Here is a 25,652-nt window from a genome sequence, read left to right as displayed (position 1 = left end):
ATGGTATCACCCTCCCGACATTAACGGAAGAGGAACTGTCGGCCCTAAATGCACCAATAACTCCAGAAGAAGTATGCGCCACAATTAAAAACCTGTCAAATAGAACGGCTCCAGGACCAGACTGGTTCACCCCCGAATTTTATAAGATCTTGAAACAGGAACTAGCCCCATATCTTGTTTCTTTGTTTAATAAGATCCTCAAGGAAGGACAATACCCCTCGTCAGCGAACATGGCTTACATAAAATTGATTCCAAAACATGGCAAAGACCCTCTGGAGCCAGGATCGTATCACCCTATATCCTTAATAAATCAGGATCTTAAGATCCTTTCAAAAATAATGGCTAACAGATTAGCCGATCTGCTCCCTAAACTTGTGAGTCCTAACCAGGTAGGTTTTGTTCGACACCGATCTGCTATAGCCAACATTCGCAAAGTATTGATAGCCCAAGACCACGTCAGAGCTTATCCTAAATCGGGCAAAACGTATGCTCTGCTGTTAATTGATGCCGAAAAGGCCTTTGATAATGTTGGCTGGAGTTGGTTGGAGAAAATATTAGACAAAATGAATATCCAAGGGGAAATCAGGAAATTAATTGGGGCCATGCATATCAATCCTATAGCTAGAGTCTATACCCCGGGCTTCCTATCAGAAGAATTTATATTACAAAAAGGCACTAGACAGGGGTGCCCTCTGTCTCCCCTATTATTTAACTTGGCACTGGAACCTCTGACTAAGATGTTAGATAAAGAGATAGGTGGGATAAAAATTGGTGAGGAGATGATTTCTCAAGCCATGTTCGCTGATGACATCCTGCTATTTTTAAACGACCCAGAAACCCAGCTCGACAAAATATTTGAAATTATGAACGAGGTAGGCTCTCTGAGTGGGTTCAAGGTAAATATAACTAAATCTGAACTGCTTTATCTATCCCCTTGTGCGCCCAGATATGCCCTGACACACCTCCCAGTCAAAGTCAGATTGGTGATTACATATCTAGGTATAAAAATTCACAAAGATCCAAATATGCTATACTCTCTAAATTATGACCCATTAATTAAGGACTTAATACGTCAACTAGCTAGCTGGGAAAATTTACCAATTAATCTCTCGGGGAGGGCGGCACTAATCAAGTCAGTTTCTTTTGGTAGGTTGCTTTATCCCTTACAAACCATACCCCTGTTATTGAGACACAAGGACATCCAAGATTTGAATAGAGCCTTCACTAGATTTTTGTGGAGGGGCAAAAAATCAAGGATAGCTCTCTCCAAGCTGTCACTTCCTAGAATGTGGGGGGGTCTGGCGATACCAGATATCCGCCGCTACAACTTGGCCTGCCTGACCAGACATGTGAGGGACTGGATAAATAAAACTAGCTACTACTCAAATTACTCCCTTGAGGCGTCCTTTTCTGATCCATGGTCACTGACTGGCTTACTACACACCCCTCAAAAATACATGCCCCCCAAACTCAAAAATAGCAGAGTTATTAAAGATATGGTGGTGGCCTGGAGAGCCCTCAGGAAATTATATACAACACCACAGCAAATCTCGAAATACATGCCACTGTGGGGCCTGCCAGGCTTTCAAGCCAGCCTTGCTCATGGGGGATTCTTGTCCTGGCTGGATAGGGGGGTTGAAAACCTTGGGCAGCTGTGTGACTTGCGCAGGGGGAGACTCTTATCATTTTTGGAGGTCAGAGCAAAATTTGGAATGCCAAGAAATCATTTCTTATACTATGGCCAACTACAGTCGTATGTGCATAGCAAAATCAAGGATATACAATCCATAGCCACTTTGAATTCTTTTGATAGATTTCTTTCCCCTCACCGACCACATCAATCATTATCTGAAATACACGCTAAATTACAAGAAATAGATATGGAAACTAAAGCCCAGCACAACTTTTCCAAATGGAAGAAAGATCTCCCAGTTGAAAACATAGAAAGGAAAATCCTTGAGGGGTACAGGTTAGTACATAAATTGGTTCCAGGGGAAAACTGGAGGGAGTCGCAGCTCAAACTAATACATCGGGCAAAATATGCTTTTAACATAAAATACCGGTCACCCCCTGCGCATTATTCACCAAGATGCCCCAAGTGTTCCCTACAAGATGCTGATCTGTTCCATTGTTTGTGGTCTTGTCCATCAATAGTAGTATTCTGGGACAGTGTTTTGTTATATATTAAACGTGTGTGCAATCTCCAACTTTATCCATGCCCGCTTATGCTCTTGTTCAATTACGTTGAAACCGCGGGGTCTGACCCTGCTGCAGCGACTACACCAGGTGTGAGCAAAATGGCACATCTGATTGTGGTGGCTGCGCGCAAAGTCATTTTCAATAGATGGATTTACCCAAATGTCCCCACCGTGTGGGATGTACAAGAAGAACTTCAGCATCTCTTTAACCAGGACAGGTTGGACTCCATTATACACAAAGACAAGAAAACAGCGGGTTTCTTTAAAAAGTGGAAAAGCTTTATTCTTGCAACCCTTAAAGACTCTGAGATTAAAACCTTAATGGAACATTTCAAAAATACAAAATGGTATCTCACAGAACACCTGCAGGGATCCTTGGGTAGACTGGACATAACATAAAAGTCCGTTTTCTCTCTTTTTCTTTTTCTTTGGACAAAAAACTCTCTGAGATGACAGAAGGGAAGGGGGAGGGGGGGGGGGTCAGGATTTGGAGGGGGAGGATATATGGGAAATTAAGATTTTGTCACTTGTATCCAGCTTGGAGTCAAACAAATGTTTGTTATGAGTAAGCTTAAAGCAACGCATCTCCTGTAATCGCTCTGTTTGTACCAAGCAATGTGACTTTCTGTATATCCATCTGTTGGGAGAAAAAATAAAATTTGTTTTAAAAAAAAAAAAAAGTAGGTAATCCTTCCTCTACAAACATGTGAGGTTTCAATGACCTGCCAATATGAACGTGGCACTAGACGCAATGACCTCATCTCTGCAATGAAGGCCACAGCCACAGGGACTGTAGAGAGCCTCCCAGAATTGCATAGTATATCATTGGAAGGGAGAGAGGGCCCTGGCGGCATGAGGAGGGGGGTCAGTGGCAGCAAGCAAACAGGTCAAAAGGACGGGGGGGATAGGAGGAGGCAAAATGGCGGCATAGGGGACAGATGAAGGCACAGAATGGTGAGGAGGCACAAAGGGGCACAGGTAGACAGGAGGAGGCACAGAGGGGCATGTAATGGCAGGAAGAGGAACAGAGAGGGCAAAGAATGGCAGGAGAAGGCACAGAATGGCACAAAATGACAGGTATAGGCACAGAACAACAGGAGTAGGCACCGAAGCATAGGAATGGGCACAGATGGGGCACAAGAGCAGAAAGAGGCACAGAGGGGACTGTAGGGAGACACTGGAGGCACAGAAGGGAATACTGGAGGCACAGGGGGATAGAGGTGACACAGAGAGAGACAGACACTGGAGCCACATGAGGGGGCAGTGGAGGCGCAGAGGATAAAGGAGGCACAGTGTTTTGACTTGCATACAAATTCAGGTTAAGAAATGATCTACAGTCCCTATATAGTTTGTTAAATGGGGACTACTTGTCAGGCTCTATGCATTTGTAATCCTGCTGGCTGCAGCACTGGTGAACTTTGGTGCAGACTTCTTCTGTCCACCAGCAGATGGCTCTTGTCTTGCTGGGAGTTGTGCAACTCCCCGGGTTGCCAGCAGATGGAACTATGAGGAGATTCTGGACGGTCACCTGATCAATGTGCTGCATATTTAAGGGTGGACTTCCTAGCAGCACATTGCTAGATCATTCTGGTATTCCTGCAGTGTTGTGACTCTAGCCATTATTCCCATGTTCCCTGATCCTTGTTCCTGTACTCTGAACTCCTGGTATTGACCCTTGCTAGTCCGACTATTCTCTTTGCCTACTGCCTGTATTACTGATATTTTCTGATTACCTGGTTTGATTACTGCCTGTCTGACTTGTCTCTTGTATGTCGATTTGGTTTATCCACTCCTGTATATACAGTATTCATGTGTACGCCATTGTATAAATTGTGTGATCTGTGTTATTGCATATTGTTGTATACAGTATATCTGTAACGATCTGCTAGTGTGTGAGGGACACTAGCAGACAGACAGATGTTCGATGCTCCCAGGCAGGGGAACGTCGTACAACTACAGACAGTGACAGCAGAAGGCATAACTGACACTGCTATAAAATACAAGAATGGTCAGGCAATCGAGTCGGCAACAGATCAGATAGACAAAGTACAAAATCAGTAGGCAAAATCGGAGTGAGTATTCAGGCTGAGGTCGGCAACAGTTTAGATGGGCAAAAGTACAGAATCAGGAGACAGTATCAAGGTAAGTATTCAGGCAGAGGTCTGCAACTTTTGTAACCTGTTTTTCTCTGTTTTTACCTTATCTATTACTTTTTGAAGCTCCCAAAGAGCAAAAATATAATGTAATTAAGGTTATAAAAGTAATATTGGAATGAAGTTAATCATGAACAACTTACTTTAAGTAATTATTTTGCTTTTAAATGTGCTGAAAGGTTATTTTTATCACTTAGGTGATAAACAAGTAATTTATGAGAAGTTTTGTGAATAGAGCCCATTGTTTGCCATTAGGCCGATATCTTGATAAGGCCTATACTGTACAAGAACATATTGTACAACTTATGCCTGCAAGGCCAGGGGGTCACCATTTTTGTTACAAACTGTGTTTCTTTTCTTTTGATGTTCAAAGGAAATATAAAGATCCTGACAGTAGGATATTCAAGGCTCTCTTAAAGGGGAACTGAAGAGAGAGGTATATGGAGGCTACCATATTTATTTCCTTTTAAGGAAGTGCACCTCAAAAAATCTGGAGATAGAGCCTTCTGTCATGCTGCCCCTACTCTTTGGAGCTCCCTGCCACACCCAGTAAAGACAGCACCATCCCGGGAGCTATTCAAATCCAGACTGAAAAGCCACCTGTTTAGCCTGGCATTTCCGGACTTATAAAATTCTTCCTCTGTACCACGATGGTCTGAGCCATGCTTATGCGCTTTGAGTCCTATGGGAGAAAAGCACTCTACAAATGTTATTTGTTGTTGTTGTTAAGCAATACCAGTTGCCTGGCAGCCCTGCTGATCCTCTGCCTCTGATACTGTTAGCCATAGCCCCTGAACAAGCATGCAGCAGATCAGGTGTTTCAGTCTTTAAAGTCAGATCTGACCAGACTAGCTGCATGTTTGTTTCTGGTGTTATTCAGATACTATTGCAGAGAAATAGACCAGCAGGGCTGCCAGGCAACTGGTATTGATTAAAAGGAAACAAATATGGCAGCCTCCGTATACCTCTTACTTCAGTTCCCCTTTAATGGCTCTCTTAGGTTATGCAATATAAGACAAATACAAGACAAATAACATTTATATTGCGCTTTTCTCCTTGCGGACTCAAAGCGCCAGAGCAGAGCAGCAGCCACTAGGACGCGCTCTATTGGCAGTAGCAGTGTAAGGGAGACTTGCCAAAGGTCTCCTACTGAATTAGTGCTGGCTTACTGAACAGGCAGAGCCGAGATTCGAACCCTGGTCTCCTGTGTCAGAGGCAGAGCCCTTAACCATTACACCATCAGCCAACTGATATACAGTGGGTTGCAAAAGTATTCGACCCCCTTGAAGTTTTCCACATTTTGTCACATTACTGCTACAAACATGAATCAATGTTATTGGAATTCCACGTCACAGACCAATACAAAATGGTGTACACGTGAGAAGTGGAACGAAAATCATTCATGATTCCAAAAGTTTTTTACAAATAAATAACTGGAAAGTGGGGTGTGCATAATTATTCGGCCCCCTTTGATCTGAGTGCAGTCAGTTGCCCATAGACATTGCCTGATGAGTGCTAATTACTAAATAGAGTACACCTGTGTGTAATCGAATGTCAGTACAAATACAGCTGCTCTGTGAGGGCCTCAGAGGTTGTCTAAGAGAATCTTGGTAGCAACAACACCATGAAGTCCAAAGAAGACACCAGACAGGTCAGGGATAAAGTGAGAAATTTAAAGCAGGCTTAGGCTACAAAAAGATTTCCAAAGCCTTGAACATCCCACGGAGCACTGTTCAAGTGATCATTCAGAAATGGAAGGAGTATGGCACAACTGTAAACCTACCAAGACAAGGCCGACCACCTAAACTCACAGGCCGAACAAGGAGAGCGCTGATCAGAAATGCAGTCAAGAGGCCCATGGTGACTCTGGATGAGCTGCAGAGATCTACAGCTCAGGTGGGAGACTCTGTCCATGGGACAACTATTAGTCATGCACTGTACAAAGTCGGCCTTTATGGATGAGTGACAAGAAGAAAGGCATTGTTAACAGAAAGCATAAGAAGTCCCGTTTGCAGTTTGCCACAAACCATGTTGGGGACACAGCAAACATGTGGAAGAAGGTGCTCTGGTCAGATAAGACCAAAATGGATCTTTTTGGCCAAAATCCAAACTCTGTGTGGTGGAAAACTAACACTGCACATCACTCTGAACACACCATCCCCACTGTCAAATATGGTGGTGGCAGCATTATGCTCTGGGTGAGCTGCTCTTCAACATGGACAGGGAAGCTGGTCAGAGTTGATGGGAAGATGGATGGAGCCAAATACAGGGCAAACTTGGAAGAAAACCTCTTGGAGACTGCAAAAGACTTGAGACTGGGGCGGAGGTTCACCTTCCAGCAGGACAATGACCCTAAACATAAAGCCAGGGCAACAATGGAATGGTTTAAAACAAAACATATCTATGTGTTAGAATGGCCCAGTCAAAGTCCAGATCTAAATCCAATCGAGAATCTGTGGCAAGATCTGAAAAGTGCTGTTCACAAATGCTGTCCATCTAATCTGACTGAGCTGGAGCTGTTTTGCAAAGAAGAATGGGCAAGGATTTCAGTCTCTAAATGTGCAAAGCTGGTAGAGACATACCCTAAAAGACTGGCAGCTGTAATTGCAGCAAAAGGTGGTTCTACAAAGTATTGACTCAGGGGGCCGAATAATTACGCACACCCCTCTTTGCAGTTATTGATTTGTAAAAAATGTTTGGAATGATATATGATTTTCGATCCACTTCTCACATGTACACCACTTTGTATTGGTCTTTCACGTGGAATTCCAATAAAATTGATGCATGTTTGTGGCAGTAATGTGACAAAATGTGGAAAACTTCAAGGGGCCGAATACTTTTGCAACCCACTGTATATGCCCCACAGACAATGCAGGATCAGTTTTTTAAGGAAGCTTTTCATAGGCTGAAAGGATACCTCTCTGCACACTTAATAGTAGTAAGGGACTTTAAGGACTGGAACCCACTAAGGCGATGTAGGCAGCGTTTTTGGGATCGCCGGCGATTCCAAAAACTGCTTTGCCAATGAAAGTGGGTACGAGCCACTAGTGCGATTTCCATTAGGGGTAATTGCAATCACAGGACATGCAGCATTTTGAGCATGTTTGCACTCAATGCAAAAAATATAAGCACTGCATAAATAGTTTATTGAAGCGATTATGCAGCGCTTTGGGTGGCTGAGTGATCGCACTTAAAATAAAACTTGAAATACTCACCCATTGTCTGGATTTCCTTTTTCCGTCCGCAGCCCCGCCCTCTAAAGAAAGAGGTCACAGGTGCTTCTCTAAGTGCCCTAGAGAAGCACCTATGAGCCCTTCATTTTGGGTGCGGGGCAACAGATGGAAGAAGGACGTCTGAAAGTATAATAAAGATACAAATCGCAAATCGGAAGCGCCATAGTGTTTACTGTACAGCACTCCCAGGCGTGGGGAAATTGCGATCACAAACGCCCTAGGAATCGCTGCAAACAGCGCTGTGGCAATTTTAAAGTGCTGCAGCAATTCCTGGCCTAACTGTGTACATAATTCAGCAGTGGACATAATTAAAGATACAGAGTGTAGCAGATTTCCTAAAACAGTGATAAGGGCTCAAACCTACTAGCAGCCTTTTCTAAACGCTGGTGATTTTAAAAGCTCTTGCTAATGCAACCCTTTACTATTTTTTCAATGTCTTGAGTGTAGTGACACCAAATATACAAATTTGGCGTCACTACACTCAAGATATTGAAAAAAATAGTTTTATAGAGATATTGAAAAAAATACATGTTGACTCCCCTTTTAAAATATTTTTTGTAGCGTCAAAGTGAAAAAATGTTTTTTTTTTTTCAAAATTTTGTTTTGTTTTTATGGATTTTTTTTTTGTAATGTGTGGGATTAAATGTTTAACATTAGAATTAAGCCCTATCTGTCCTAAAAAAAAATAATGCCAAGATTGTCTATGTTTGAAAGAAGAACTATACATTGTGGAAACTCTGCTCTTTGAACACTCCCAAAGGCAAAAAAAATACTTCGTAAATGAGAGCTGCTTTCACTGAAGGTAACAAAGTGGAATATTCTGGGGTGTGTCTCATGTGTCTCGTGTGTGTGTGTGTGTGTGTGTGTGTGTGTGTGTGTGTGTGTGTGTGTGTGTGTGTGTGTGTGTGTGTGTGTGTGTGTGTGTGTGTGTGTGTGTGTGTGTGTGTGTGTGTGTGTGTGTGTGTGTGTGTGTGTGTGTGTGTGTGTGTGTGTGTGTGGTGTTGCACGCATAACTTTGTACTGTTTAGAGTAAGCTATGTCAGATGAGCTGATGTCACCTCCACTCTTGCACACACCCCTGGGCTCCTGGGCTGTGCAGTCCCTTGAGAATACACCCAGGGGTTGGTGCTAAAAATACTACTAACCTGGTTTAAAAATTAATGTGTGCTAGCCAGATTGAACAAGTACTTACCCGCCTTAATTTCCCATGATCAGGTAGGGTTCATACCCTTTCGTCAGACTTCAGATAATATCAGACGTAATTTTCTCCTTATCCAACACGCTAACATTTCTAAAACTCCCCTCACTGTATTAACTATCGATATAGGAAAAGCATTTGACACTCTTGAATGGTCCTATGTGTTTAAGGTTATACAAAATGCTTGTATTTCAGGCCCCTATTTTAATATCATATCATCAAAAACTTATATTCACAATCATCTGCTTCCCTCAACATATCTGGTGCTCAACCTTCCTCCTCCTCTATTATGCGAGGCACTCGACAGGGCCCGCCCCCTTTCACTTGCCCTCTTTGCCCTGCCTATTGAACCTTTAGCTGAATATATACACCAGCATCCCCAAATTCTTCTGAACCCAATTTATCTCTATTTGCTGATGACGTCCTCCTCACACTCGCTTGACCCCCTTTCCTCAATTCCCCCTTTACTTCAGGTACTGGCTTGCTTTGGAGATCTGTCGGGATTAAGGGTGAATGTTAATAAAACTGAAATATTATTTTGTAATGTCCCTTTCGCTCGTGGCAGTCTATAGCTAATACTTATCATTTTCAGCAGATAGCTAATTTGAAACAGGATCTTCTAGATTGGGATGTCCCACAAATGTCATGGTCTGGTAGAATAACAGCAGTCAAAATGATGCTGCTCCCACAAATTACCTAATTTTAAGGTCTTACCCATCACTGTTAGAACAGACGATATTATCTCCTTTCAATGTGCTATCTTTCGTTACATATGGAACAATAAACGGCCACATATAAGTAAAGCTACAATGATGTGGCACAATTCAGATGGTGGTCTCTCTGTACCGAACCTTCTCAAATACTATAAGGTGTCTCAGCTAGCCCAACTCCCTTTAATTAACGCCGGCTTTCATACCCCCTCTTGGGTAAATATCGAGAATAAGATTATAGCACTATACTCCCTTGGGGCCCTGGTCTGGTAGCGTAAACCTCTTCCTACCCCTGTTACCCATGGATCCCCAGTAACTAGTCATACCCTTATAGTCTGGTGCAAAACCCGTTTTAAATTTCACTTACAGTCATATGCCTCCCCACTTACAGAATTTATAGGGAACCCAGACTTCCCAGGACTGCGGGAGTTGAACCAGGAGCTTTTCTCTGGTGGCAAACTAAAGGTATTTTGATGCTTGATCATGTCACTGTAAACAATAAACTACCCTCTCACGAGGATTTAATCGCTACGTTCCAAATTCCAAACTCTGAATTGTTTTGTTGTTGTGAGAATCCGCTCAGCTGCCTGCGCAGGCAGGCAGCCTTTTGACCATTGTTTAGGTTTGCATGCTGCAGGACTCTGGAACAGAGACCTGTCTTTCCATTGCAAGTTCTGGTCTGTTCTCTTGCTGGAGAATTTGCATACATTCGTTATGCAAATCCCCTACCTGCCTTCTTTGATGACTGGCACTATAAGAGCTTTATGTTTCCCAGAAGGCTTTGCTGGTCATTTCCTTTCCATGGTCTGTTCCTGATGGACACTGCTGGAGTGTCAGCCATTGCTATCTAGTATAGTTAATTCCTGGGGGTTGCTTTAGGCTCCCCTTCTAGCCCAGTCAGGTTGTATTATCTGTATTGCCTGTTCTGTCTTGTCTTGCCTGTTGCCATTGTCCTGCCCCAAAGGTGGTCGACAGGAAATGGTTCTAAACTCTGTTCTTGGAGTATAGCTGGTGCAGCGGTTGCTACCAGCTATCTCTTCTGTTCTGTCTCCTGGGATCGCGCTAGCTACTTTTCGCTAGCGCTGAGGATCCTTCTGTTCTGCTACTCTGTACCTGGATCGCGCTAGCCACTTTTCGCTAGTGCTGTGGATCCTATCTCTCGCTTGTCCCTGTTTTCGTGTGTCTGTCTTGTCTGCTACGCTTGCTGGTGGCTCGGTGAGGTAACTGTTAAGCAAGCGCTCGCGTCCTCTGTTTCATGTTTGTCTGTCGATGGTTAGTTAGGCGTGCTTGTCTCTATTGTGCTTATCACGTGGAGACCGCGCATAACCGCGTGCACTGTTGCGAATGAGTGCGGTGTTCGCGGTTAGCTAGCGTTTGTTATTTTCCGTATCTCCTTATTGTATTATTTGCTGTGCCTTTGCTACCCTCATATTCTATTCTGATCTGCCTTGTGTCACGTCTGGCGATCGCACCTCTCGCGATCGCGTTCCTATTTCATATCTGCTGTTGTGTGTGCGCGGTCGCGAGGTGGCGACTGGATTGGCACACACACATACAACCTGTCCCTTTGCTCAATCTCATTCGCAAACGCCTTTCTTGCGATTACGTTCTGCGCTTCGTACAATTCCTGTCTGGCACTTGTGGAGGTACAGAGGATTGGTTCCTCTGCACTCCCCAGCGCCATCTGCCGACAGGAATTTCCCTCTACAGGTGCGTAGCACCTTTTGCTGGGTGCCTGCAAATATACGCTTGTGGAGGATTTCCGCCGTGTCAGCGCACGCGTTGTGCGCTGATCACGGAGAAAGTTCCACAATCGTTACAGAATGACCAGCCTAACCCAAAACCCCAGTGTAGACGGAATTTCTGATTTGTACGATTTTGTCGCGTTTGGGTCCTGTGTCTTTAAGAGCTTTAAAAGGCTAAATTCAGAGACCAAGGCGGAATTTCTTTCTGAATGTGTGAGGTTTTGTCTGAATCCCACCTTTCAGATTTCTGATCCGTCCACGTCGGCTCTTCTTTTTGTCTATGTGCTCTTAAAAGACGATTTGATCACCTGGGCATATGATTTGTTAAAAATCAATTCCTGGAATGGTAATCTGTATCAGTTTCTTGCAGTGATATTCTCTCACTGGTTTAAACTGCCTGGCTTGCCACCTGCTCTGATTGAGTGTGTAGCTGCTGATAAGTCAGCTGATCTTTCCCTTCCATGCAAAACTTTTCAGTATGACAATCAGTTCAATGTGTCTGTTGCCACTTCAGGTTTTAAACAGCAGACATGCAAAGTGGCTAAAAAGAGAAAAACTAAAAAACGCAAGCATCGGAATAAAACACTCCCTGTTGATGTTTGTAATGATGTTGTTCCGTCTCCGGCTTTTTTGCCCCAATCCAAAGCTCATGTGGATCCTGCTATAGGTAGGATCGCACACTATATTAAAGCAGTTAAACAATCTGTTCTTGTTCCTGAACTCCACCCCTATGGAGATTATTTGGATACTGGCCTGTTTGAACCCCCATTTGCTTCCTGGGATATTGGGGCCTTGCTGGAAGAATTCGATTTTGATTGGAAAGCCTTTTGCGATTTTTATATCGCAAAAAGCGAAAATGTCTTGAATGCTTGTCTCGATTCAATGTATCTTCTGATTGATTCCGATGAATGTGACAAGGATGATGTGAATCTGGTGATCTATGTATAGCAAACGATTTTGGATGAGTTGCACACACACCAACCAATTGATTCCAATAAAGAGACATCGTTGTCGGATGATTGTTCCTGCCTTTCTGGGGTAAAGCATGAGAGTCTTGACTTTGTGCAATCTTAAATGAATGAGTGTGCCGCTGTGGTTGATTCCTGTGCGAATCCTGAAGGATTCTCTCCTGACAGTGTGCAGTTTGAATCTGTGCGATCTGATGCCTGTTTCTCGGATGTTCCTGCAGATTGTGATCGGCATGAGTCTGCCGGTTTCCTCAAGGATGTGTGGGATCCTTTGTCATTTAGTAACAGATCTTTGAGATCTTCCGTCTGTGACCCTGCTATGGGGAAGAGTTCTCGACTATGCAGCGTCAAAAGTAAAATTAATATGCCTAATAATGTTTGCCCTGTTGATGTCACTATTTCTTCTGCAGATGAGTCTCTGTCTCGCCCTGTTCACACCTGTAAGGGCCCGTTGCCTGGGGACAGTTGCTCCAGCGTTTCGGTCCTGGATGCCTTGCAGTCTGCTCCGCAGATCGCGGAGGTTTGCGCTATGGAAGTGTCAGTTTCACAACCTAAAGTGATTTTTGATTCGCAAGTTTTGTGTCCTGGCTCCTCGGATTTGACATTGTTAGCCGAATCTAAGAGTGAGACAGCGCTTCGGTTTTGTGAATCTGATGCTGAACCTTCTTTGCCTTATTCAGAGACGCTTTCTCTGAACCTGCCCTGTACCATGAATAACAAAACGATGTCCAATCACACTGACATTTGGGAGTCCCTTTCTTGCTTTGAAGAAAGTTCTGACTCTCCACCCTGTACTCTGGATGAGTCAATATTGCCTTGTACAATATCTCCTGCCCTGCCCCTAGAGGCTCGTCTAGGTATTGCTGCTATTTTTACCTGTCTTTCTGCAGTTTTGGAGTTGCAAGCTAGTTTGACTGCTACGCAGAATTCTGGGTGCAGCGAGATTAAAGTTAGGGAGTCAGTGTGTGGTCCAGTGAATATTCCTGTACGTTCCACTCATGATGATGAAATTCAGTCTCAGTTTATGGTGGAACCTTCCCTGGGACATCTGCCCTGTTCCCAAAATAAAGTTCCAGTTTTGCCCTGTAACATGGATAGTACAGAATCCTTCTTAGAAAACTTGAAAAATGATGTTCCTGAGGTCTTGTTTGATGTTCTGGAGGTCTCCGAGTTCCTCCCAAAGGGTGTAGAACTTGTAGAAGATGTCTCCTGCCCCCCAAGTCCTTCTGAGGTGTTACCCTCTTCCGTAGGCATTGCTGCCTTGCTGACTACTTTTGCAGCTCTTGTGGAGCTTCATTCATGTGTAGTCAATGATGATATTACAGTTACAGAAAATTCTGAATTTGAGTCCGAGTCTTCTTTTGAAAGACCAGTACCTGTGACCTTTACTCGTGATGATTTTCTGCCCGGTACTGGTTTTGGTCTTGTCGTGTCGGACTCTGAAGTTGGCAGTTCCCCGACATGTCCTGAGGTTTCTCCTGTACTAGTGTACCCCGATGTGCTCTGTGACCCAGAAAGCCCAAGTGTGCCTCGGTTACCAGCGTACTCAGATGCTTCCTCAGTGGAGACATGTTCCGATATAGCCTGCCTGCTTGCATGCCCAGAAGTGGTTCCTGAAAGTCCTGATCTTGATGGGTGTCCTGCTAATTTTGAGTCTGGAATGATCATAGGTTCCATAGGGGTTCTTGGTGGTTCTCCATGTGAGCCTGGTGAGCGTTCTGGCTTCTTGGGATCTCTGCAGAGCTTCAAGGCGTTCTGGGAGATTCCGGGAAAGGTTTTGCTTGGTGCCCTGAATACGATCAGCAATGGCTTTGGTGTTGTAAGGGACACTTCGAACAGGTACTGCGGCAGGTTTGGTATTCTTGGACGCTCCTTGGAAGGTGGTGGGTATTGTCTGGAGGGTGTCGATGGCTTCTTCTCTGGTGTCCACAGTCCTGATGGGTGTTACGCTGAGACTTGTAGTGCTGATGGGCATGTTTCGGTGGCTTCTGCTTCCGATGAGGTCGGTTTCGGATGGACTGACTCTGGAATTGGGCCTTGTCGGGCTGCCCCGACCTTCATGAGTCTTCAGTTAGAGTTTTGTGATGATACCAGTTTTGAGGGATGTCTGGAATCCATCCCTAGAGGGGGGGGGGGGGGGTGTACTGTGAGAATCCGCTCAGCTGCCTGCTCAGGCAGGCAGCCTTTTGACCATTGTTTAGGTTTGCATGCTGCAGGACTCTGGAACAGAGACCTGTCTTTCCATTGCAAGTTCTGGTCTGTTCTCTTGCTGGGGAATTTGCATACATTCGTTATGCAAATCCCCTACCTGCCTTCTTTGATGACTGGCACTATAAGAGCTTTATGTTTCCCAGAAGGCTTTGCTGGTCATTTCCTTTCCATGGTCTGTTCCTGATGGACACTGCTGGAGTGTCAGCCATTGCTATCTAGTATAGTTAATTCCTGGGGGTTGCTTTAGGCTCCCCTTCTAGCCCAGTCAGGTTGTATTATCTGTATTGCCTGTTCTGTCTTGTCTTGCCTGTTGCCATTGTCCTGCCCCAAAGGTGGTCGACAGAAAATGGTTCTGATCTCTGTTCTTGGAGTATAGCTGGTGCAGCGGTTGCTACCAGCTATCTCTTCTGTTCTGTCTCCTGGGATCGCGCTAGCTACTTTTCGCTAGCGCTGAGGATCCTTCTGTTCTGCTACTCTGTACCTGGATCGCGCTAGCCACTTTTCGCTAGTGCTGTGGATCCTATCTCTCGCTTGTCCCTGTTTTCGTGTGTCTGTCTTGTCTGCTACGCTTGCTGGTGGCTCGGTGAGGTAACCGTTAAGCAAGCGCTCGCGTCCTCTGTTTCATGTTTGTCTGTCGATGGTTAGTTAGGCGTGCTTGTCTCTATTGTGCTTATCACGTGGAGACCGCGCATAACCGCGTGCACTGTTGCGAATGAGTGCGGTGTTCGCGGTTAGCTAGCGTTTGTTATTTTCCGTATCTCCTTATTGTATTATTTGCTGTGCCTTTGCTACCCTCATATTCTATTCCGATCTGCCTTGTGTCACGTCTGGCGATCGCACCTCTCGCGATCGCGTTCCTATTTCATATCTGCTGTTGTGTGTGCGCGGTCGCGAGGTGGCGACTGGATTGGCGCACACACATACAACCTGTCCCTTTTCTCAATCTCATTCGCAATCGCCTCTCTTGCGATTGCGTTCTGCGCTTCGTACAATTCCTGTCTGGCACTTGTGGAGGTACAGAGGATTGGTTCCTCTGCACTCCCCAGCGCCATCTGCCGACAGGAATTTCCCTCTACAGGTGCGTAGCACCTTTTGCTGGGTGCCTGCAAATATACGCTTGTGGAGGATTTCCGCCGTGTCAGCGCACGCGTTGTGCGCTGATCACGGAGAAAGTTCCACAATCGTTACAGTTGTAACCAACTATGGCCTCAATTTTATTATTCAACATTCAACATCAACATTGTATCGATAAAACTTTCAGTAAATCTATAACACCTTAGTGAATTCCAAATTAGATTTTACTCATGAGGTAAATTATCAAACATTTGATAAAGTGTTCGATAAAGCTTAGTGAATTGAGGCCTATATCACTTTTTGGTTTCTATTATGAATCCAGGCATAGTTCCACTTTTGAGACATTGGCCCATATGCAATTGCCCTTTTCTTCTAGGTGATATTTTTCACATCTTGTCATACAATGCCTTTTAACCACTTCCCAACTGAGGGGTTTTACCCCCTGACCACCAGAGCAATTTTCACCTTTCAGCGCTCCTTCCATTCATTCGTCTATAATTTTATCATTACTTATCGCAATGAAATGAACTATATCTTGTTTTTTTCGCCACCAATTAGGCTTTCTTTAAGTGGGACATTATGCCAAGAATAATTTTATTCTAAATGTGTTTTAATGGGAAACTAGGAAAAAATGTGGGAAAAAATTTATTATTTTTCAGTTTTCGGCCTTTATAGTTTTTAAATAATGCATGCTACTGTAATTAAAACCCATTAAATGTATATGCCTATTTATCCCGGTTATAAAACCGTTTAAATTATGTCCCTATCACAATGTTTGCCGCCAATATTTTAATTGGAAATAAAGGTGCATTTTTTTCAGTTTTGCGTCCATCCCTAATTACAAGCCCATAGTTTATAAAGTAACAGTGTTATACCCTCTTGACATAAATATTTAAAAATGTTCAGTCCCTAAGGTAACTATTTATGTATTTTTTTTAAATTGTAAATTATTATTTTTTTTTTAATTACAAAAAAAAATAAAATTGGGGAGTGTGGGAGGTAAGGGGTTCATTTTTTGTGTAAAACTAGTTTATTTGTGTGTAGAAAATGCTTAGGGTGTAGTTTTACTATTTGGCCACAAGATGGCAACAGTAACTTTTTGTTTCATGCGACCTGCAAGCGTCCTTCCGGACGCTTGCAGGAAGTAGAAAGAGGCTGGGAGTTTGTTATTGCTCACAATGATCGCGCTGCTCAGCCGAGCGGCAGCGGATCATTGCAGGGCTTAGATCAACGAACGGGAATGGATTTTCCCGTTCGTTGATCTCTGGGCGAGCGGGCGGCGGCGGGTTTACTAGCGGCGGGCGGCGTGTTTACGAGCGGGAGCGCGGGCAGCGGCGGGAGTGCGCAAAGTACGGATTTCTCCGTCCCTGGGGGTTAAAGGATGGAAAAAGGGACGGAGAAATCTGTACGGGCGGGGTAAAGTGGTTAAACCCCCAGTAAGCTAAAAAAATACTCAAAATGATATTGATAGCACTTTTTCACCAACTTGTAGGTACGTTTTTCAGTTGTAAAATGCTCATAAGTAATTTTAAAGAGAATATGAAAATTATCTCCTAGGAGATTACTCAGGAGAAAAAGTTAAGTGCATATGGCCCATTCTGTCACCCAGACCCATTAGCCAAAGGCACGGTCTCATTTCTATATTCTACTCTTAAAGAGACTAGACTGTAACAAAATGTTCAGCCTTATTTCTTCTATCCTTCAAGTTCCTATACCTGTTCTAATGTGGTCTGTCTTACTGCAGCCTTTCCTAGTTGCACAGTGGCTGTATTATCTCTGTTATATAATCTAATCTTCTTTCCTCTGACGACTTTATCGGGCTCAGGCAGGAATGTGCTGCTCTGCTTGTGATAGGATAGAAGCTATACACACCCTCTCCACGCCCCCTGCAGGCTCTGTGTGAGCCACAGACTGAGCTCCTCTCAGCCTATCACAAGCTGGTTAGCAGCCATGTCTCTTGTTTGTAAACACTGCCTAAAACTGGCAATTACAACCCAGGATTGCAGCAGGGAGTGGCAGAAACAGCACAGAGGGGCCCAGGAGAACATAATGAATAGAATGGTATGCTTTTTAGTGTAAGAATTTCAGAGTACAGATTATCTTTAATACTCCACCAGAGAATGCTTACTTTTCTTGCTCACTGACTGGGAATCATATATGGGCATAACTTTTGATGATGAAGATTGGCTCTTTAGATACTTTATCAAAAGGAAGTATGCAGTCCTCTAATATGGAAGTATCTATCCGGCTCTTACATAGAACATATCTAGTACCCCAAAAGTTGGCTACTTTATATCCCACATGTTCTAATGTCTGTTTTCGTGGATGCCCCTCACCAGGTACCATCTATCATATTTGGTGGGAATTCCCAAAGGTTTCCAGAATCTGGACAAAAATTGCCACACTTATCACATATTTTCTCCATATCAGTTAATAAAGATCCACAGGTTTTCCTACTGGGTCATAAACCGAATCATGTGAAGCATGCTGTACACAAATTAACCCAATATATTGTAGCTTCCACTAAGCTTCACAATGGAAACATCATGAACTCCAGTTTTCCGTGATTTTGATCCAAATAGATAAAAAAATGTTGCATGAATGAATTTACACCAGAAATATGGATACCATGCACTACCATAAATGGAAATGTCTCTATGGCACATGTATTGAATGTCTGATACTGACATATATGTCATTATTGAATGCCTACTCCTAATACTTTAAATTTCTGATACTCTTTCTTGTGAAGATGTTGTTTGATGTGTACATGTTGCTACTTATTTTTATGTTACATGCTGGGACCAGTGATATTAAGGTTACATACTTGCCACCTCATGTTGAGGCAGGTTTATCTTATTTTTTGTTTCTACTACATTTAATGTTGTACATGTTTGTTATTCTTTGATTCACTTATCAATAAAGCACAATTTGAACACTAAATAATAATGTGTGAAAAATTCCCCAAAGGAACTTATGCTGGAGGTACTGGATAAGACACTAGTTGCATGTTCTTAGGCAATTAAGGCATCTTAATTACATTTATTTATGTTTGCAAAACAATCTATGTATCTCCTTTTGATATTGCATGTATATAAGCAGTCTGTTCTAACATCTTGTCAGCATACAGGAATTGAGTCTGAAGAAGGCTGATTAGCTGAAAGCTTATTTTTTTTCTTTTAAATTATCCAGTAAATGGTATCATCCTGACTCAAAATGTTGAAATTTAAAAATATGATAGGCAATTATTTTGCCTTAATTTTTGTAACAACCCCTCACTCGCGGCCCGTTTCCACTTGTGCGGTTCGAAATCGCTGCAAATTTGTTTGTGTAAGTATGCAAATGTAATCATGTCAGTGCCTATATGCTTTTACATTGATTTCTAGGCAAAACATATGCGCAAATTCGCATGGAAAATTCGCATGGCGAAAACGCATGCGAATTTCCTATTAAATACATTGTATGCGAATTCTGATGGTTCAGATGACAAGTGGAAACAGGCTAATTAACTTGTATTGGTTAAGCAAATCTGCATGCAGATTCACAATAGTGGAAATGGGCCCTTACATATGACTTGGCATGAGTAAGAGCACTAGGGGAGGCGCCCAGTAGGTAATATAATTAACAGTATACCAAGGGAAGAAAGATCAAGTCTTACCTGAGAACGAAGACTCATAGACAGAGTAGATGTAAATAATTTATTTTGCATTATGGACAACGCGTTTCGCGACCCAAAGTCGCTTCCTCAGGTCATATATCGTGCTTTTAAAAAACAAAACAAAAATGGCGCTTAGGCTTAAAACATAATTGAATTATCACAATATATGTATATATAAATTATATGACAATCTATACTGATAAAAGTTGGACCACAAAAAATGTTCATAAATAAAATACGCCCAAGTAAGTTGTATCATGTTTTAAGGGGAAGGGGCTAGAGAGAGGGGCTCTTGAATTCTACAGTCCACACCCAGATAGCCATAATACACATCTAGCAACAATAAACAAAAACCAAAAAAAAACATCCTCACAAAACTCCACTAATAACAAGCTGCGAGTTCATAAATATTCATATCCATACAGTTCCAATACAATAAATACATGTATGTATATATACACATATAAAACAAAGCTTAGGATAAAAATGACAGTTAACAAAGGTTAGTATACACAACATCAAAAATAAAAAACTGACATTTTTTTGCATTATAAAGAACTGACATATGACTTGGCAAACAGAGTCACAAAAAGTATCCAGCTAGTGTATATTAATTACCTCACACCTAGACCTTTTTTCCTTTTATGGACTATTTCAGTTTTGATGTTCTAGCTATGGCCTTATTTAATCAGCAACAACTTTATTGCTACTTATGACACCTTGGTTACATAAACATTGCTTTTTTTCTGGTACAAACTTTACTTTCTTTGGGTGTTTTTTTCCTGCATTGCTCCAAACTGTACCTCTTTTGGAAGGATAGTCCCTCTTTGGGAACCAGATCCCTCTGTCTAGGGACCTTGCAAGGGATGCAGCTGCAGGGGGTCCCTTAGGGGAAAAGTTTATTTTCCCTGTCCTGAGAGACTGACAACTAAGGGCAAGGAGAGAAAAACTTTCTGCTCTATGTACAATTTTTCTAATGACTGCATATGCTCAGCCACTGATAACAAATCATACAAAGTTTTGTAGACACTCCCTATTCAGTATGCAGCAGGGTCTTGTGTACTGCACCCAAACCTCTCTACCCCTCCCCAAGTGCTCTGTGCTGTAGTGATGCTGGAGAAGATTGCAGAGCCAGTTCTGCTCCATCAAAGATGGACAGAGTGAGTGTAATAAGCTGAGGCTGGGAGCACACTCGTCTGTTGGTTTTCTGTGTGTGATTTCTGCACACCATGTGTGCCTGTATGTGTGAAAACATGCACAAAAGCTAATGAAATTGATAGAGAAACTGTGTGCAGTGCTTGACTTCTGTCCTTATCTGCATGGGAAAAACACATTTAAGTGTGCACTAGCCAATTAAATAACATTGGTTGTCAGTTTACATGTACAGAAAGCGGGGGGAGGGGGGGGCATCCAAAGTTTTGCAGGGGGCCCAGTGATTTCTAGTTATTTCCCCACCTCTGCCCCTCTTTCTTCCTTTTTTGTCTCTCTTTCAGGACTGATGTTATAGATCTGCATAAATATATGTATGTTTCTCCTGACAAATGTGCTAAATTGACTCAAAACTTTAATCCCATCCTTAAATCAATATATCTTTATTATTTTCATGTTAATATGAAGGGTATTTAACCAGGATAGAAAAAGACCAGTCTAATTTATTTTTTACATGAGATTCTTATGGTATGCGTGACTAGGGGTGTTTCAGAGGCGTGAATAGGGGTGTGGCTTAAGTGTCCCTCTTTCTTATTTTATACAGTTGTGAGGTGTGTTTAACCATATACATGGTGTTGGTGAATAATGTTTTTATTATTTTTGGCATATTTGAGACTGGAAAGATACATAGACTAAATTAAAGTGTACATGCTTTCATATTAAGTGTGTGTCGTTTTTTTACAACCAATTATGCTATTTTTCAAGTTATAAGTCACTATAATCAGTATCAGTATCAAAATATCCAGTGTGTTTTTCGTTCTCTGTTTACAATATCTTTATTTTCATTTATGAATACATGTGAAACATAATAGAATATGATATATGCATGTTGACATAATTACTTAGTTATTTTTACTATTTCTCACTTTCTTTTTCAGACACTACCATGGGATCTATGGACAGTAAGATTCTTCTTTATACCCTAATATTTTGGCTGATGTGTTATTATAATGTTAAATACATGCCCTGAAAAGAATTCTGTCGAGATGAGATTAACAACTTCAGGATCATAGGCTTACACCCCCCTAGTGACCAGGCTATTTTTTACAATTTAGTGCTCAGCAGCTTTAAAAGCTTGCTGCAGAGCCATACTACATAGCACACAAGTGATCACCCCCCCCCCCTCCTCCTTTTTCTGCCCACCAACAGAGCTTTCAGTTGGTGGGCTCTGATCGCTGCTGTGATGTTTGTTTGTTACATTTTTTTTTATTATTTGTACTTTATTTTTAAATAAATGTGTGTATTTTTTTTCATTACCCCCCTCCCTCTCCCTGACAGCCAATCACAGCGATCAGCTCTCATAGGCATAAGCCTATTAGAGCCGATCGCTCTCTGAGCCTCTCCAGGCTCTTTACTAAGGTATTTCAAAACATTTCCAAGTTTCACCACTGGGTATATCATAAGTGGTCTAGCAAGCCTGGACTGAATTTTTAAAACATGACTTATATTAGTATGATTTCAGTATCATGTAGTTTACTGCAGGGGGAAACAAACAAATCTTGCTGCAGATGCTGCATAAAATTCACAAACCCTAAATCAAAAATTTCTCAGCAACCCTAACTGTGGACTGCAAGAAATTCAGCCTTCCATCTGCTGTCTTCCAGGTTCAATTTGATGCAGCCGAATAGCAGCATTTAACCACGTGCCTCAGCGCCTGGCAATAAAAAAAACACTGTGTTGTGTCTTAAAGTGAACCTTAAGTCAAATGGAAAAAATGAGATTTACTCACCTGGGGCTTCCCTCAGCCCCCAGCAGCCGATCGGTGCCCTCGCAGCTCCGCTCCGATGTCCCAGGACCCGCCGGCGAGCACTTCCGGTTTGGCCGTCACCGGCCGACAGGCATGGGAACGCGAGTGATTGTTTGCGTTCCCAGCCTGTATATCGCCTCCTATGCTGCTATTGCGGCCAGGAGGTTGCAATAGCAGCATAGGGGGCGATATACAGGCTGGGAACGCGAACAATCACTTGCGTTCCCATGCCTGTCGGCCGGTGACGGCCAAACCGGAAGTGCTTGCCGGCGGGTCCTGGGACATCGGAGCTGAGCTGCGAGGGCACCGATAGGCTGCTGGGGGCTGAGGGAAGCCCCAGGTGAGTAAATCTCAATTTTTCCATTTGACTTAAGGATCACTTTAAGTGAATATATGTGATGGTCACATCTGTACTGCTTGTACTAAGCTCTACTAGCAAGTGCCTGTTCACAAGAGCAGCTGATAGACGGTGGATTCATCACCACCTTTACCCTCCTGTGTGAACGAGGCCTAAGTGTTGCAAAGTCTGGACATGCCGAAAATGTTTAATTGAACCAGTCCAAGTTTGCTATATGCCATATTTTTCGGCATATAAGACGCTCCGGTCTATAAGACTAACCAGGGGAAAAAAGTATATACTAAACCCATGGTCTAGGAGTGTCTTGCAGATGTTCTCCCCCAATTATTATGTCCCTCTTGTGTCTCTTTTTGTACCCCATGTGTCCCCTTTTGTCCCCAGTGTTTCACCTTCTGTCCCTAGTGTGTCCTCCTCTGTACCGTTTGTCCTTCTCTACCATCTTGTATAACTATCAAAAGTGGCAGTGTGGCTCACCTAATATATGGGGACTCCCTGTATTTGTCAAGTAAGATGCAGTGGCTTTTTCTCCCCATATTTGGGGAGAAAAAGTGTGACTTTTGTGGTGAAAAAGGCGGTCATTTATCAGGCCGACACTATTTCACTGGCAGAAATGAGCAAACATACTGCATGTCTGCTCTGTATTCATGACACGTTCAGGAGCTTCCAAATGTATATAATGTGAATTTTTTGAAGGTCTGGATCTTAATCAGTGATGTGTATAATTTAGAAAAGAGAGAAAAAACTTGCGCACAAACAGATTAACACTGGCCCTTTAAGAATGCACTCGGTGCTGCTCTCGTAAACTGGATGGTGCCAGTAACTGCAAAACACAAAGGGTGGGGAGACAAGAGAGTGCTCCGTAGTGCATTAAATGAGGTTTACTAAATTGATAAAAGATAAATCATCACACTCACATTTAGTGAAATGTATATGCGTCTGCGTCTTTTGCTCGTCCTGCGGGTCGCCTCGTACCATGAATGGCCTGGCCACCCTTTATGTGTATAATTTAAAAAGCCAAAATATTGAAGCCAAAATATGAAGTATTAAGTATTAAAAAAAATAATTGTTGCTAGTTATGTTTTTTCATGTGAGGGAAGGAGTACTTTCATTGCAGAGGTCTTTCCCCCAAATTCGGGTGGCCAGGATTTCCCTTCTTGCCCTACAAAAAAAAAAAAAATTCTTGAATACTCCATAAAACGTACACATTCTGTAGGCTGAAAACTTATAACATCAAAATAAAACACTGCAAATGTGTAATGTTCCATAATTATTGGGAGAATATTTATCAAACAATATTTTGTTTGACCTGTGTATAGTTATTTTGACTCTTTATTTTCAGTTCAGGTTCTCTTTAAGTCAAAACCAGATAATGCAGACTAACAGGTCAGAACTATGGATGATCAAGACAGCAGAAGTTCGAATTCATCGTAATTCTGAGTTCTGAGAGTAAATTCTGAGTTCTGCTATCCGAGTTTCAAATTCTTTTCGGTATTTCACATTTAAGTTAATGGTACCAAATTCCTTTGTTAATTGCAACAACCCCATACATGCTATAACTACCAAATTTGCTAGGTATGTTAGGGAGATTAGTCAGAGTTTGTAAAAAAAACATACAAACTAAAAAAAAAACATATTACTAAGCTTCATCAGCTTACTCTTTAGCTCATGGACACTGGTTTGCACCATAATTGATTGCAAAAGAAAGGGGAATAGATAGATGATGATGATGATGATAATAATAATAAACAGTAACAAGTAGCTATCTATAATAGTTCATCAAAAGTGGTGGTGTGGGAGGGGGGAGATAAAAGGGTGGTAGTGGGGTAATTAGTATATCTAGATTGTATTTAAGTGTCATAAAGATTAAATATTTTTTCTTTCAATTAAACTCATGGATGATCTTGTCTCAGGGCTCTTTTGATAACTGAAGCCAATCTCGGACACCTCTGATAACTAGTTTGCCAGGTGAGCCAGATTAAAGGAAAAACTACTAAATATGGGTGTTTTACATTACTAGGCAGACCACCATTTTCAAGCAATATGAGAAAGAACTTCTGAGAGAAGAACTTAAGCATTATCATCCTACTGTTATCCTCCTTAGCGGTATGCCCGACACTGTGTCGGGCATGCCGCCGCAGTCATTTTGCTGCCGGCACCCCCGATTGGCCGCAATCACCCCCCAAATTGTCAGCTAGGTACATTACCACGCCGGGATCCAGCGATCTAGCAGCCTTCGCGCTTAGCTCCGGTCCTCACTATGGGGAGGATCGGGACTGCGCATGACGTCGGTGACATCAAGACGTTATGTACAATCCTCCCCATAGTGAAGACTGGAGCTGAGTGGGGAGGCTTCACCTATCGCGGGATCCAGGCAGGGTAATGTATCTAGCAGGCAATCGGGGTGGGGGGGGGAAGGGAGGGGATCGGTGGGGTCCGAAGGTGCCGGCAGACAATACTAGCCTAGTGCTAGCTAGTATGTAATGGATACATTTAAACTAATAAATTAGCGCATGGGGACTAATCATGCAAAATCTCCTGAGCGACGTAACGCTCATGAGGTTAAAAGATTTGTGGCTGACTCAAAGCACACACAGGTTTGTTCAGATAAAAGTAAAATAAGGTTCTGCCAAACAAATACATCAGATTAAGAGAGCAGCTACTAAACTGCCATAGCAAAGTAGCAAACACATATTTAAAGCTGCTATTTCCTCTGGAGTCTTGTAAACATCAAGGTGCAGGATCCTCCAGAGGACTGCAGCTATGCATAAACATTCAGCCTCCCCTAACCAATGCTTACATGCAGAAATGGCTGCAGTGGGCCAAGAACTACAAGAAGAATAATTTTTAAACAGTCTTGTTTACTGATAAGTGCCATGCAACCTTGGGTGGTCAAGATGTATGGAGTGGTGGATGTTTGATGGACGGCCACCATGTCACAGCAAGGCTGGGACATCAGCAAGAGGGTGTCGAATTCATGGTTTGGGTCAGAATCATGGAGAGAGAGCTGGTTGGCCCCTTTAGGGTCCCTGAAAGTTTGAAAATGACTTCTGTATGTGGAGTATCTGACTGTCCACTTTCTTCGATGGTACTTGAAGAAGAACCATGCTTTATGTGACATAATTATCTTCATGCATGACAATGCACCAGCTCATCTGCATCATAGGCTGCTATCAGAATAAAAGAAGAGAAA

General features: G+C 42.7%; 1 protein-coding gene across 5 annotated transcripts in view; it reads left to right on the top strand.

Annotated features, from left to right (window-relative positions):
• AMPH (amphiphysin) overlaps positions 1 to 25,652 on the top strand; it is a 1,183,179-nt gene that overhangs the window by 607,977 nt on the left and 549,550 nt on the right. For all 5 annotated transcript variants that reach the window (XM_068236417.1, XM_068236420.1, XM_068236419.1 and 2 more), the window contains one exon: positions 21,236 to 21,259. In XM_068236417.1, coding sequence (XP_068092518.1) covers positions 21,236 to 21,259 — 24 coding nt within the window. The remainder of the gene's footprint in view (positions 1 to 21,235; positions 21,260 to 25,652) is intronic.

This window comes from Hyperolius riggenbachi, chromosome 5 (assembly GCF_040937935.1).
Source record: "Hyperolius riggenbachi isolate aHypRig1 chromosome 5, aHypRig1.pri, whole genome shotgun sequence".
Taxonomy (NCBI): domain Eukaryota; kingdom Metazoa; phylum Chordata; class Amphibia; order Anura; family Hyperoliidae; genus Hyperolius; species Hyperolius riggenbachi.
Note: the sequence above shows the minus strand (reverse complement) of the source record. Positions and strands in the feature narration are given on the sequence as shown.